This window comes from Eschscholzia californica, unplaced genomic scaffold (genome assembly GCF_041429995.1).
Source record: "Eschscholzia californica isolate CP2 unplaced genomic scaffold, dmEscCali1.0.p SCAF_6, whole genome shotgun sequence".
Taxonomy (NCBI): Eukaryota; Viridiplantae; Streptophyta; class Magnoliopsida; order Ranunculales; family Papaveraceae; genus Eschscholzia; species Eschscholzia californica.
In genome coordinates this window covers 3,614,840-3,628,175 of record NW_028238483.1, presented here as the reverse complement: position 1 = coordinate 3,628,175, position 13,336 = coordinate 3,614,840, and the positions used below count along the sequence as shown (strand labels likewise).

Below are 13,336 nucleotides of genomic sequence, written 5' to 3'. Positions count from 1 at the left end.
ACCAATTTTGGATCAAAGTCTAGGTTTTTGAAACTTTTCAAAGAACAATTTTGAAATCAATTTGAAAAATCTTTGAATCCAATTCAAAATTAATCAAATTTTATGTTTAAAACCTTTTAAAAACTAACTATCAACTTAATCAAGCATGGATTAGTTTGAAATTCAATCAAATTGAGTTTTAAAAACACTTTTAATCATCAATTTGATTCTCAATTTGAAATTCATTGACTCCCATTCAATAATATCAAATTGTGAGTTTAAATAATTTTAAAATACTTTTATAAACTCAATTTATCAAACTATTAATCATATCTAATATGAACTAGTTCGATTCTTAGCAAAAACTAGTTCATTGCAAGAGGCTCTGAAGCCACTGTAGGGATTTAAACCCTTGTACTAGTGTTTATAGCGGAAATAAGATATCTAATGTCTACACTAGTATTCCCAGGATCACATGCAAAACTAGTAATTCATCTAATGGAGATAGTAGATTACCTTAATCGCTTTTCCCTCGAACTAGTTGAATTGAATGAAGAAGACCAAGAGCTTCAAGTGTAGCTCCTCTACTAGGGACACGAGCAATCAATTTGATCTCCCACCTTGTTGTATAGCTAGCACACCAATGGTGGTTGGATAGAAGAACACCTTCTTCTTTGACTAGATAGATAGTTAATGAGAATTAGCTCACTTTCTCCTCTCTACTTGATGTGGTAGAGTAAGAAAGCTTAGAGAGAAATTCCACAGCTTATTCTCTGCCCTAAGAGTGTTTATATAGAACCCTAATAAGAATCCACCTCCTTTTAGGTTTCCCAAAACACCCTTTAGAATAAGATTTAGGGAAATAGTCGAAAATAGCAACTATTGATATTTTCTCAATTCCCTAAGGAGGAGGTATCCAAACACCACGAAAATTGCCAGATATAATGTTTATTATATCAGCAACTAACCCTCCAAAATTCAGCCCAATCTGAGTCCTAGAAGTACCCGAACCGGTCTAGGCCCAAAAACCCTGTTTTTGGCCTTTTTGTACTATCTTTGCCTAATTCCTTTTTAGGCCTATGAGATATGTTTATGGGACACTCCCATGATTATATCTCACTCCCACTAGTCATATCCTAGATCAATTTGTCACTCTTATGTGTAACCCGTTGTAGGATCCGATCGAAGTTAGTCGCGAATTACTTCGTAATTCGACGATCGTAGTTGGTCTCTAGCTACAACTCTACGATCCCTAAATCAATCGGACTTGATGATCTTCCACATCAATTGTCCTATCCGAAAAATTGTTCGCATTGTCACCTTGGTCGAAGGACATCTCCTTCAACTCCTTCATTTCAGACTTGAGATCGGTTGGGCTTTGGTTGTGGACTGTTGAGGGCATTCTTTTGGAGTGCTCTCAGAGGCTGATCCCTGTGAGCTAGCGTAGGGAGTGCTTGGAGAGGTTGTCTTGGTGTTTCATCGTTTTAGGTGTGCTAGTAGAGCGGAGGTTATTGCTTGTCGTTGTTAGGCTGCTCGGTGTGATAGGGTGGTCTGTTTGGGAGGTTCGGCTTTATGGATTTAAAAGTGTTGGCCTGGAACGTTCGGGGTAGCAATAATTTTGCTAACCGTAAACATCTTCTTAGTCTGATTAAAGACCACAACCCAGACATCATTTTCCTTTCTGAAACAAAATGCATGAACGTTAACATTGACGAGATGGTGAATACCAATAACATTTACTATAAGCATGTGGTCGATCCGGTGAATAAAGCTGGAGGTCTTGCCCTTTTCTGGAATACCAATTTTGACGTGGACATTATTCATGCTGATATTAATATGATCCATTTCAAAATTACACAGGAAGTTTTGGGTAGTAAGATTTTTCTCACGGGTTTCTACGGGTCCCCTTATAAAAATAATAAAATGAAACCCTGGGAAAATCTTGCTAGTCTGGCCCCTAGTGGTAATAGCCCGTGGCTAGTCATAGGAGACCTTAACTGTATTCTTGATCCCTCGGAGAAGCTGGGTGGGCTACCGGGTCATCTTCCTACGATTCAGCTCCATAAGAATATGATTAACAAGCTGGGCCTTCATGACTTAGGTTATGTTGGGTATCCGTATACTTGGACTAATAGGCAATTTGCAGGGAATCTGATTGAAGAACGTCTATATAGAGCAGTGGCTAATTATAATTGGATCAGCAGTTACCCGCATTCTAGAATCCACCATTTAGACACTCTGGGATCTGATCATAAACCTATTCTTCTAGCTACCAAGAATCATTCGGCTATAGGCCGGAAACCTTTCAAATTCATTCGCACTTGGATGTCTCACCCCAATTGCGCTAGCTTTATCAATACCAATTGGCTCAATCATCCCCTTCAGATTCAACTCAAGCTCAATTCCCTGGCCATCAAGCTCGCTAAGTGGAACAAAGAAGTCTTCGGTAATCTGGAGATGACAATCAAGCAGCTCACTCAGAATCTTCAGAGGATTAATAATGCTGAAGAGTTCAAAACTACTTACTCCCAGATCGAGCATCTTCTTCTTCAGCAGGAGAGTCTTTGGAAGGAGAAATCTCGTATTGCTAATATCAACTTGGGTGATAGAAACACTCAGTATTTTCATGCCAAAGCCACCACTAGACTTCGTAAGAATAAGATTCTGGCCATTAAGAAGGAAGACAATACGTGGGTGAATGATGAAATGGAAATTGCGATGCTTTTCTCGAGACATATTCAGCAGATTTCCACCACAGCGGGTTCTACTATCTCCTCAAATATTAATAGTTGCTTCGAAACTCAGATATCGGACGAGCAAAATGAGTCTCTTACAGCTATTCCGCATTCCGATGAGATTCGGAAGACAATTTTCTCTCTGAAGCCTGGAGCGGCGCCAGGGACAGATGGTTTCCCTCCTTATTTCTACCAATCTAATTGGGAGACAGTTAAGGAAGACATTCATCTTATGAGCAACTCTTTCTTTCAATATTCTACGCTTCCTGAGATGGCGAATCACACTCACATCTGCCTTCTGCCTAAAACTAAAACTCCGCAATCGCCGGCCGATTACCGTCCTATTAGTCTGCTGAACACCACGTATAAGATCATTGCCAAAATCCTGGCTAACAGACTAAAACCCATCCTGACTGATATCATATCCCCTTTTCAAGGAGCTTATGTCCCTGGCAGACAAATCACTGATAATATTATTATCAGTCAAGAGATTATCCATTCATTCAAGAAAGTTAAGGGCTCTAAAAGCTACGTTGGTTTAAAGCTAGACATGTCTAAAGCTTTTGACAGAATTGAATGGAGCTATCTGGAGAATATTATGAATCTTATGGGTTTTTCTAGCAAATGGATCAATCTCATTAACACTTGTCTTTCTACGAGTTCGATGGCGGTGCTCATCAATGGGCGTCCGGGCAGTACTTTCAATGTGAGTAGGGGTATTAGGCAAGGTGATCCGCTCTCTCCTTTTCTGTTTTCCATAGCCATGGAAGGTCTTAGTCGGCTTCTTGAGAAGAATCAAAATGCTTCCTCTTTCATTGGCTTTCCCATCCCCAATGCGAACTTCTCGATCAAACATCTCCTTTTTGCTGACGACTGCATCATTTTCGGACAGAACTCTCTTGAGAATATTTTCAATCTTAAGCAAATTCTTAAGGAATTTAGTGATGCTTCCGGTCAGATGATAAACTACGCTAAGTCGAATATCTTTTTCTCGAAAAATTCGCATCCCAAGTTCAAACGGATGATTATCAGAGAACTTAAGGTTCACCAATCTTCGTCTGGGGATAAATACCTAGGTACCAAACTCTTTATTGATCGCAATAAGAAACAAGCTTTCACATCCCTAGTCACCCAAATCAAGAATAAACTCGCCAAATGGCAAACTCATCTCCTCTCGCAAGCTGGCCGCTCGGTAGTTATATCAACCATCGCAGCGGCTGTTCCCCGATACCAAATGCAGTGCTTTGCCCTTCCTAAAGGCATAAGCAACAGCATTGAGTCTATTCAACGGACTTTCTGGTGGGGAAAACCCAAAACTTTCCATACTATCAACTGGAATTCTATTTGCAAGCCTCGCAAATACGGTGGATTAGGGCTTCGTCTTCCACAACTCGACAATCAAGCTTTCCTTCACAAACTGAACTGGCGTATTATAAGCAACCCGAAGGCTATTTGGGTCCAAGTGCTGAAAGGGAAGTATTTTCATAAATCCCAGAAACCGAAACCCCCCAAGAATCATTATTCGTGGCCATGGAAATCTATCTCGAAATACTATGATCAAAGTGAGAGTCTGATTTTTTGGAATATTAACAAAGGAGAACAAATCAATATTTGGACTGACTACTGGATACCTAACCATCCTCCACCTATACTTAATGATAGAGGTTGTAACTATGATCGGGTTTCCCAACTAATCACGAACGGTAAGTGGAATTTAAATGATATTAATATGTACTTTACTAATGAGATTTGCAGGGCGATACGTAGCATTAATCTAAATCCTAACGATGAAGATAAAGCTATCTGGACTTTGACTAAATCAGGTAAATTCTCCCTTAAATCCATGTACAATTTTTTACGAACCAATACTATCTACAATACGCATGAACAAATGGACTGGTTTTTCATATGGAATATGAATACTATCCCGAGGATCAAACTATTTCTATGGAAGTGCTGTACGAATAGCTTACCAGTAAAATCAAGGATCGGCAAATTCATCTGTAATAATTACTCCTGTGTGAACTGTAATGATGAAGAGACCATAGATCATGTTATGTTGCATTGCCCGTTTGCGAAAGCTACTTGGTTTCATTACCAAGTTAGAACTGACCACATTAGTACCACTATTCAATGGATTCACCAATGGAAATCCCTTGATGAAGAAACTATGAATCTGTATGCTAAAATTCTTTGGTTTCTGTGGAAAGCCAGATGTGGAAACTGCTTTACGACGATTAAACAGACTCCAATGCAAATGATAGAAAGGATCAATAAAACCACTACTACTCCTCTCAGAACTGAGAAATGCACTACCATGAAGGGTCAAGATCAAATGGTTATTCAAACATGGAGACCTCCATCGACACCTTATATTAAAATCAATGTAGATGCCTCTTTTGTTAATTTACATGAACAAGCAGGAATCGGTTACATTATGCGCGATGCAGAAGCCAACTTTATTCTGGCGGTAGCAGAGAGTGTACGAGGGCAAAATGCCGAAGAACGTGAAAGCTTAGCGATATTATATGGTCTGCTAAGCGCGAGGCAAATGAATCTATCTTATGTGCACTTAGAAAGTGATAATAAAGCTATAATCCAAGCTCTCAATGGCGAGGAAGGATGTATTCAGTGGCAATCTCAAAGTATCATCCGACAGATCAAAGAAGTCAAGGTTAGTTTTTCAGGAATTATATTCTCTCATGTGTCTAGGAACAGTAATAGTTATGCAGATGCGTTAGCCAAATGGGGACGTGCTCACGGGTGTAAGAAACTTTGGAATGATGTTGTCTCCTTTTTTTCTGACTTCTAGTTGGTATGTAATAGACGCTTGGTTTTAATGTATTCTCCTTCATCAAAAAAATAAATATCAAATGGGAAGTTAGACATTATTAGGTCTAGGAATTATCTCAATAATATCTTTTTATTGATTTGAAAAGTTAAACTTACAACTTAATAATTAGACATTTTTAGGTCTAGGAATTATCTCATTTGTATATTTTTATTGATTTGAAAAGTTCAACTCACAACTCTAATAAGTTGTATTAAAACCATGGCCCACCAAGGTGAAGGGGAATAACCTAGTGTATCTCATACACCTAATTGTCTATTAGTGTTGGTAGCGGAATCTCAAACATCATATGTTTAACACTAATTCCAGGATCTATACATGAACATACCAATGAACTAGATTGGAAAGATGATTACCTCTTAATCGCTTTCCCACGAACTAAATTCCGATCAGTATTCGGAAGATAAGAGCTCCAAGTGTAGCTCCTCTACTTGAGACACCGAATAATGACTTGAACTCCCTCCTTTCAGTCAGCTAGGACCTTCTTGAAGGTTGAGATGAAGAACTCCTTCTTCTTGACTAGATACTTGAGAAAACTCCTTTTCTCTCTCTCTCTCTGAGATGTATATTCTGAAACTCTTTCAGACACACACAATTCTATCTCTGAATTGCCTCTCTCTTTAGGTTGTATAATTAGGTATATATAGAATTCCCTAGAAGAGGTATTAGACTCAAACTAGGATTCCATAAACCTAATTATTAGGCAACACCCAAAATACCCTCCATTGGGTCACTTAAGTGTGGCCGGCCAACATAGCCCTTTATGGGCTTCCTTGGCCGGCCCACTTAGGGCCTAGCCGGCCATCACATGGCCGGCCCTATTGCCTTGGCCGGCCATCACATGGCCGGCTTCCCTAAAGCCATTCCGGGCCTCCCTTTTGGGCCCGGACATGTTTATCTCTTTCGGACTTCTCCGAATCTTTCAGGACTTACCAATAACGGATCCAATCCACTTATTTGCCTTCATCCATCTAGTCAATTCTCTCCGTTCAAATCATTATTCTGTTGTGTAACCCTTGTAGGATCCGGTCTATGTTAGCCGCGAATCAACTCTTGATTCGACGATCGTAGTTGGCTTCTAGCTAAGCATTACGACCCCTAATTGGACCGGACTAATGATCTTCCGAATAAGGTCATTAAGATCCTAATAGCCAAATTGCACGCATTGCATCCTTGGTCGAAGGACACTCCTTCGGAAGGATACCATTCCTTCAGACTTTAGGCACCATATCCTTCACAAGGTATGAGTTGTAACGTGACAATATCACGCTTTGTGAATGACAGTCTAGACTAGCATAAGTTATAAGCTCAAAGTGAAATTTAGTAAGGTGCTATTTGTTTTTTATATATTTCAGATGCCAATTCAGATTTCAGATTTTTGTTTTTTTAATCTGGTAAGATCTGAAAATTTGGTTGAATTTTTCAGATGTCTGAAATAACTGACAAAAGACCCACAAATTTCAGACTTCAAAACAAATCTGAAACCAATTGTAATTTCTGAAATGCTTTAAATGACGATTATACCCCCCACCAATGAATTAAAGAAAATCTTCTCTTCAGATTTAACATTTCACCACCGCCAATTCTACGTACTTACAACGACCACCACCTTCACCGACCACAACCGCCACCACCGCCGTCACCACCCACCACCAGACCACAAACACTACCACCACAAACACTACCACCACAAACACCACCACCTGACCCAGACTACAAACACCACCACCACAAACATCACCACCAGACAACACCACCACTATAAAACCACCACCGGCCATCACCGGGCAACACCATTACACCACCACAAATCCACCACCAGACAACACCGCCACAACCTCTGGAAACCACCGCTAGAAAATATTAAACTTCGTTGATCATTGGTGTGAGAAATAGAGAGAGAAATTTCGTCGGATCTTCGATTAGAGAAATAGTGGGACTGTGAGCAAGATCTCAACGGATCTTCAGTTGTTGTTAAAGAGAGGGACTGAGAGAGAGCCGGATCTTTGGTTATTGTTAAAGAAAAAGGGACTGAGAGAGAGAGGGAAGTCTCACATACGAACTAACAAAGAGAGAGAGAGGGAGATTGGGGGAGAGAGAGAGATTGGGAGAGGGAGAGAGCGGCAGTAGAGAGATGCAGGAAGAAAGAGGGCGGATTTAGGGTTTTTATTTTATGTTTTTATCCAAGATAGAGAAAGAATTTATGGTTTTTTGGGATTAGGTTTTTTCATTTAAAATATCTAACAGGGGTAAAAATGTAAAAACATTAATTCAGCCCTAGCTATTCTGATTTGAAAATCAAACATCTAACTTGGAAAACAATTCAGTCAATTCAGATTTAGCAAATTCAGTTCAGCTAATTCAGATTCAGCTAATTCAGATTCAGACATACAAAAAAAACAAACAACACCTAAGTCTCAATTTTTTTTGAGAGAACTTCTGTTTTTCCAGATAGGAACAAAGCTCTGTACCTTTTGGTTTCGGCAGGGTTACAGAAGAAAAGAACTAATGACAATAATTTCTATGAGATTAAGTTGGGGAATGCTCACTCTCTAGTGAAGTCTAAGTCTATCAAATTGTGGTATTTACATAGTAATTCATTTGATTATATAATTCTTTAACTTCAACCCCACTTTTTGAGTAAAACTATCTTTAGTCCTTAATATATTTCATTTAAGAAAAATTACAATAAAAAGTGCAAAACAATAAGAAACTTTTTTGTCCACTCACCTTAGGTGCAGTGGTTGGACACCCCTCTGAAATTCATGAGGTCGTGAGATCGAGTATCTGTGGAAGCAGTTTGCCATTAAGATTTATCCCATATAATTTAAGCTATAAATAATGTAATAATTTGTTGGACTTTAGGCCTCTTTCATTCTTCGTTTGAATTAGGCAGTTATCGTGCTTATTTTATCTTCATGATGTATCAATACCTTGTAACTACTAACGTAGATCGTAGTCGAATTCTCAAAAAAAAAAAAAAAAAAAAAATGAAAGATACATGTCTTACTTGTTTGTGGAACTTAACATTACATTTTGACTATCATTAGTCCAGTTTGGTTAGCGCTTTATATAAGTCATATCATATATATTCCCTCTCTCTCGTGGTTGACAAAGACAATACATTTATGCCTTTAAACACCTATAACTTTTCACATTTTTGTGGGGCATGCATGGGCCAAAAGCAATTGACTATTGGGCTTTCCTAAAGGCCCACAAAAATGACAGAGAACCCAATCACACTAGTATGAGCCAAAGAGTTATCTTTAGGTGGGATCCAGCTATACTCCACTTATTGAAGATTTGATACGTGCTGGGCCACTTCTAAAACGATGGGTGTGATTCTTCACGGTACTTCATCTGGGCCGTTGATTAACGCATCCAGCACCGTCCGATTATCTCCCTCATATATAATCCTCTCCAACCCTAATTCAGCCACCATTTCACAACCGAGTAAGAGAGCTCTGGCTTCTCCTTCCATTGCCGTTTGCGCATGTATTCTTTGAGCTTTTTGATAAACCACTTCTCCTCTTTCATTTCTAATAACCACCCCCACTGCCGCTCCTTGAGGTGAGACATGACCATCATAGTTCACCTTGTACGTGTTTTCTGGAGGGGGAATCCATCCAGTTCCATCTGTTTCTGCTTGATTTAGTCCACCATTCGCATCATTTGATGCTTCTATTCTTTCTTGCTGCACTATTCGGTTTAAGATGATCGATACTTGATTGAAATGAACACTATTCCGACCAAGCCAAAAACACCAGAAAAGGTAAAGATAGAATGTAACTTTCGTTGTGTTAGTCTTACTCTTTTCTAGCAGTGCTTTGATAACATTTTCTGGTTTTGAATCTTAGTTGAGGGTTATTGGTTCGTGGATCTGAGCTTGAACCCATAGTTGGTTCCTTGAAGACCAAGCAAGTACCAAGTGGACTCAACTTCCTGGTTACAGAGGATACATGTAGTAGAGATGTTGCGATTTCCTCGACCAATATTCCGTAAAACAGGTAATCCATTATTTAATAGTTTCCATATAAATAATGTTACCTTTGGTTTGATATGATTGAGTTGCCATAATCTCATCCATGGGAAATTAAATTCTACTCTTGGGTTTTCATGTTGAGGGGTAATCTCTCTGTAAAAGGATTTAGTAGTAAATTGCCCTTTTGGTTGTGCTATCCATATTAATCTGTCCCTTGACATAAATCTTGAAATTTGTATGCTCAAAATTGCTTTAGCTGATTCTTGTTCAAATAGATCTTCACTAAGTTGTATATTCCACCCATTTGTGTGTTGATCTATCAGATCAGAAACCCAAAATATATTGCCTGGTATCACTAATTTAATTTTTGGAATAAAACTTTGTATTGTTGGGACCCAGGGATCATGTAGAATTTTGATTGAAGATCCGTCACCCACCTGCCAAAAACATTGCTTTTGAAGATCGTCTCTTATTTCAAGTGAAGAAGACCACAAAGCTGAGGAGTTTTTTTTTTTTTTTTTTTTCATTCCAAAAGCTGTCTGTACTGTAATACTTTTCCTTGATAATGCGAGCCCATGTATTGTGTGGATTGGTGACGAGTCTCCAGGCCACCTTTGCCACAAGACTCTGATTGACTTTAGCCTAAGCCCTGACGCTTAACCCTCCAAGTTCCTTGGGTCTTTGGATTAACTCCCAGGATAGGAAATGCATTTTGTGATTATCTTCCTCATGGTTCCACCAAAAATCCCTTTCAATCTTTTCTAATTGGTTGAGAACCCCCTTTGGGAGTAAAGACAGACCCAAAAAGTATGTACAAATAGGACTTAATGCCGATTTTATTAAAAGGTCCGACCCGCCTGAGTTATAAGCTTCTGCTTCCGCCCTGATAGTCTCGATTTAAACTTCTTGATCAAAAACTCGTGCGATTGGATCCTGCTCCTTGGTTTTAGAATTAAAGTACCAAGATGTTTCTCTGTGTCCTCCATTAAAGGAGCCTGAAGTTTATATATGTACTCCTGTGATCTCTCTGTAGGAGTACAAGTGCTGAAATATAAGGAGGACTTAGAGAAATTTATCGCTTGCCCTGAGAAACTTGTATATTGATCAATTATGTTCTGAACAGCTTCTAAGTTTTTTGTTGATGCTTCGTCCATAATAATAAGGTCGTCTACGAATAATAAATGCGAAACTCTAAGAGCAGCTCTGTTGACCCTGTAACTATCAAATAAAGCATCTCGTTCGTACTTTTCTATAAGTAATGATAAGGCTTGAGAGACCAGAATAAATGCCATATAAAGACCTTGATACATCATGATTATAATATGTCATACAAAGACCTTTAGGGCCATTTTAGGGGGCTTGAAAGTCAATCTATTTCTACCTCTACTTTATTTATTGCCTAAATTACAGGAGATAAATCTTGATGATAAGTTACTTCCACTGAGACTTGATCCCCATACCTCAGCAACTTAAGAGGGAGTGTCCAACCAGTGGACCAAAGGGTGGTGGACAGTTATCGACCATTTGATACGGTAACTAGTTTTTAGTTAAGTTTAAGCTAGTTACTCATAAAATAATCTTACAAATTACTTTTAGAGGTAAATTAAGTAGTTTTTATGTTGGTTATTTATAAATAATCTTATAAGTGACATATAAGTATACGACATGAAGAAGAAAATACGATATGAAGAAGAAAATTCGACATCAAATAGAGATGAACAAATGAATCTGCAACAAACTATGAAGAGAAGACATTAACAAGACAAAATTGTCTTCGGTCAACAACTTTCTTCCACAAACTCTTCAATCTCAAAATTCTCCACTAATTGTTGTGTTAGATGTATAGTGAAGTTCTCGACCTTTAGGGTCTCCTTCGTGATCTTTAGGATCTTTAATTTGTGACCTTTAATTTAAGGTCTTTTTATTTTATTTTTGCAATATTGCACTCCTTTCCCTTCGTGTTGTCTTTACTATGTAAGTTTCATGTTTGTTATTTACTTTAATAAATCCATATTGTACTCAAAGGAGTCAAAACTCTCAAAACCATGTCATGTGTTGGATTATATTCCTTTCTATGTATGAAGTTCTGGTTTAACTCAAAAAAAAAATGCGGAAAATGGTAAATAAATTATCTTTCTATCGACAAAATTTATTATCCGTTACCTAATTTACTCTATTGCCTAATAAGATTGTTTTTTAATGTGTTCATGCGAGCTTTGTTAAAAATATTTTGTATTTTGCTTTGCTAAAGTTTTAAAGTTTTTGGCATTTTAGAGTCTATATATCTATTCGAGACCTTATGTGTCTATGAACACTCGAACACCACATAATTTCCATTCTTATTGGTGGCAGTTAAGACAAAGATTAAGGAGTAAATAATAAACGATTTTCATTTTTGAGATTATAATTAACTTGCATTGCAAATCAATACCCCCAAAATTGAAACCCCCATAACTGAAAGCAAACCTTAACATATAAGGTGGGACAAAAGGCCCCTGCCAAAATGCGGTAGGCTTTTGGATTTTAACCTTTTGGCCTGGGACTTTAGCCCCTCCCTAACATATTTGGGACCAAACACTTCTAGGTTTTTTGAGGAGAGAGAAACAGCCGTGACGTCAGCAGGCGATTCTCTTCTCCTTTCCACCTTCGACTCAAACACAACAATCCCGACGATCCCAATATCCAATCCAGACATTAGAACTCTAAATTCATCAGTATTCAGCCATTAATGGTCATACCTACTCCATCCAAATTAGTTAACAAAAGACAAAAGAGCATCATCGTTTAGAGCCACGCGAAGATCAAGGGTTGAAGATCACAAACCCTAGCTATTGGGGGTAATCAGGTTACGTTCTCAAGAGAAGAATAAACTCTTCTAATTCAGCCAATCAACGATATAACTCACCACGTTGCAATTAAGCCCAGAAAAAAGAGGAGCGCAGATCAACACGTAGAGGTAACCCTAACTTTTCATCTTCCTCTCGCGTGGTTTTCTCATTTATACCGCCGGTTTTGGTCTTCTTGTTGGTTTTGGGGTCCGGTTTCTTTCTCTTTCTTTATTATGTCGGCAGCCACCACAACCCAATCTGAGTAGACAGAATTGAAGTGCAGCTGATTCCCGAGACTCTTGCATGCAAAGAAATGATGATGTATTGGTTGGTAGTGATCGTCTCCTTCTTCCTTCCATTCCACTATTTATACACTTACCTTGTGGCAGCAGTATTCCATCTTCACCTTCTTAAACCTTTTTCTCTCTTCACCTCATGGCTCCTCAATACTCGCTTGCCACCCATGGAAAACTCACTCTGAAATTTACTAAACCCTCTTCCAAGCAAGAACTACAGCCGATCAATCAAGTTTCATAGGAAGATGGGTGTGTCCGTATGATGTTGGACTGACCTTCATCAAGAAAATGCTTTTTCCTCAATCTCGTTTCTTTAGGGATTGTGACTATTATCCTGCTGATGGTCCAGTTAACACTTTCATCATCAAACCCAAAAGCCAGTTCGTTATGGATGCTTTAAATTATGGTCGTCCATGGGTTCTTCGAGGGATGCTTCTAGTTCTTAAAACAGTTGAATTTCCTCTCACAGAACCGACAGATGATCTTTGCTATGAACCTATGAGATGTACCCTCTATAAAGTTCCCCAAGCTATTCAAAATTGTGAGGACTTTGACTTCATTTTCAGCTGTATGGGTAAGATCATCAACATCAAGCCTCGTAATTTTGGTAGGGTTAACAATAATACAGTTCGTGTTCACTTTCTTTATGACATTCGAACACCCCT

The 13,336-nt window shown here is 38.6% G+C and overlaps 1 protein-coding gene and 1 long non-coding RNA gene across 2 annotated transcripts; both read left to right on the top strand.

Moving 5' to 3' along the window:
* Nucleotides 1–1,695: 1,695 nt before the first annotated feature.
* LOC147530868 (uncharacterized) lies at nucleotides 1,696–5,526 on the top strand. The gene is made up of 4 exons (XM_086649683.1): nucleotides 1,696–3,906; nucleotides 4,066–4,190; nucleotides 4,470–4,537; nucleotides 5,138–5,526. The coding sequence occupies exons 1-4, from the start codon at nucleotides 1,696–1,698 to the stop codon at nucleotides 5,524–5,526; spliced, it is 2,793 nt and encodes a 930-aa protein (XP_086505809.1).
* Nucleotides 5,527–9,002: 3,476 nt separating this feature from the next.
* LOC147530867 (uncharacterized) lies at nucleotides 9,003–11,695 on the top strand. The gene is made up of 3 exons (XR_015227687.1): nucleotides 9,003–9,337; nucleotides 9,423–9,572; nucleotides 9,947–11,695. It is a non-coding gene; the product is annotated as an uncharacterized LOC147530867 (long non-coding RNA).
* The last annotated feature ends 1,641 nt before the right edge of the window (nucleotides 11,696–13,336 follow it).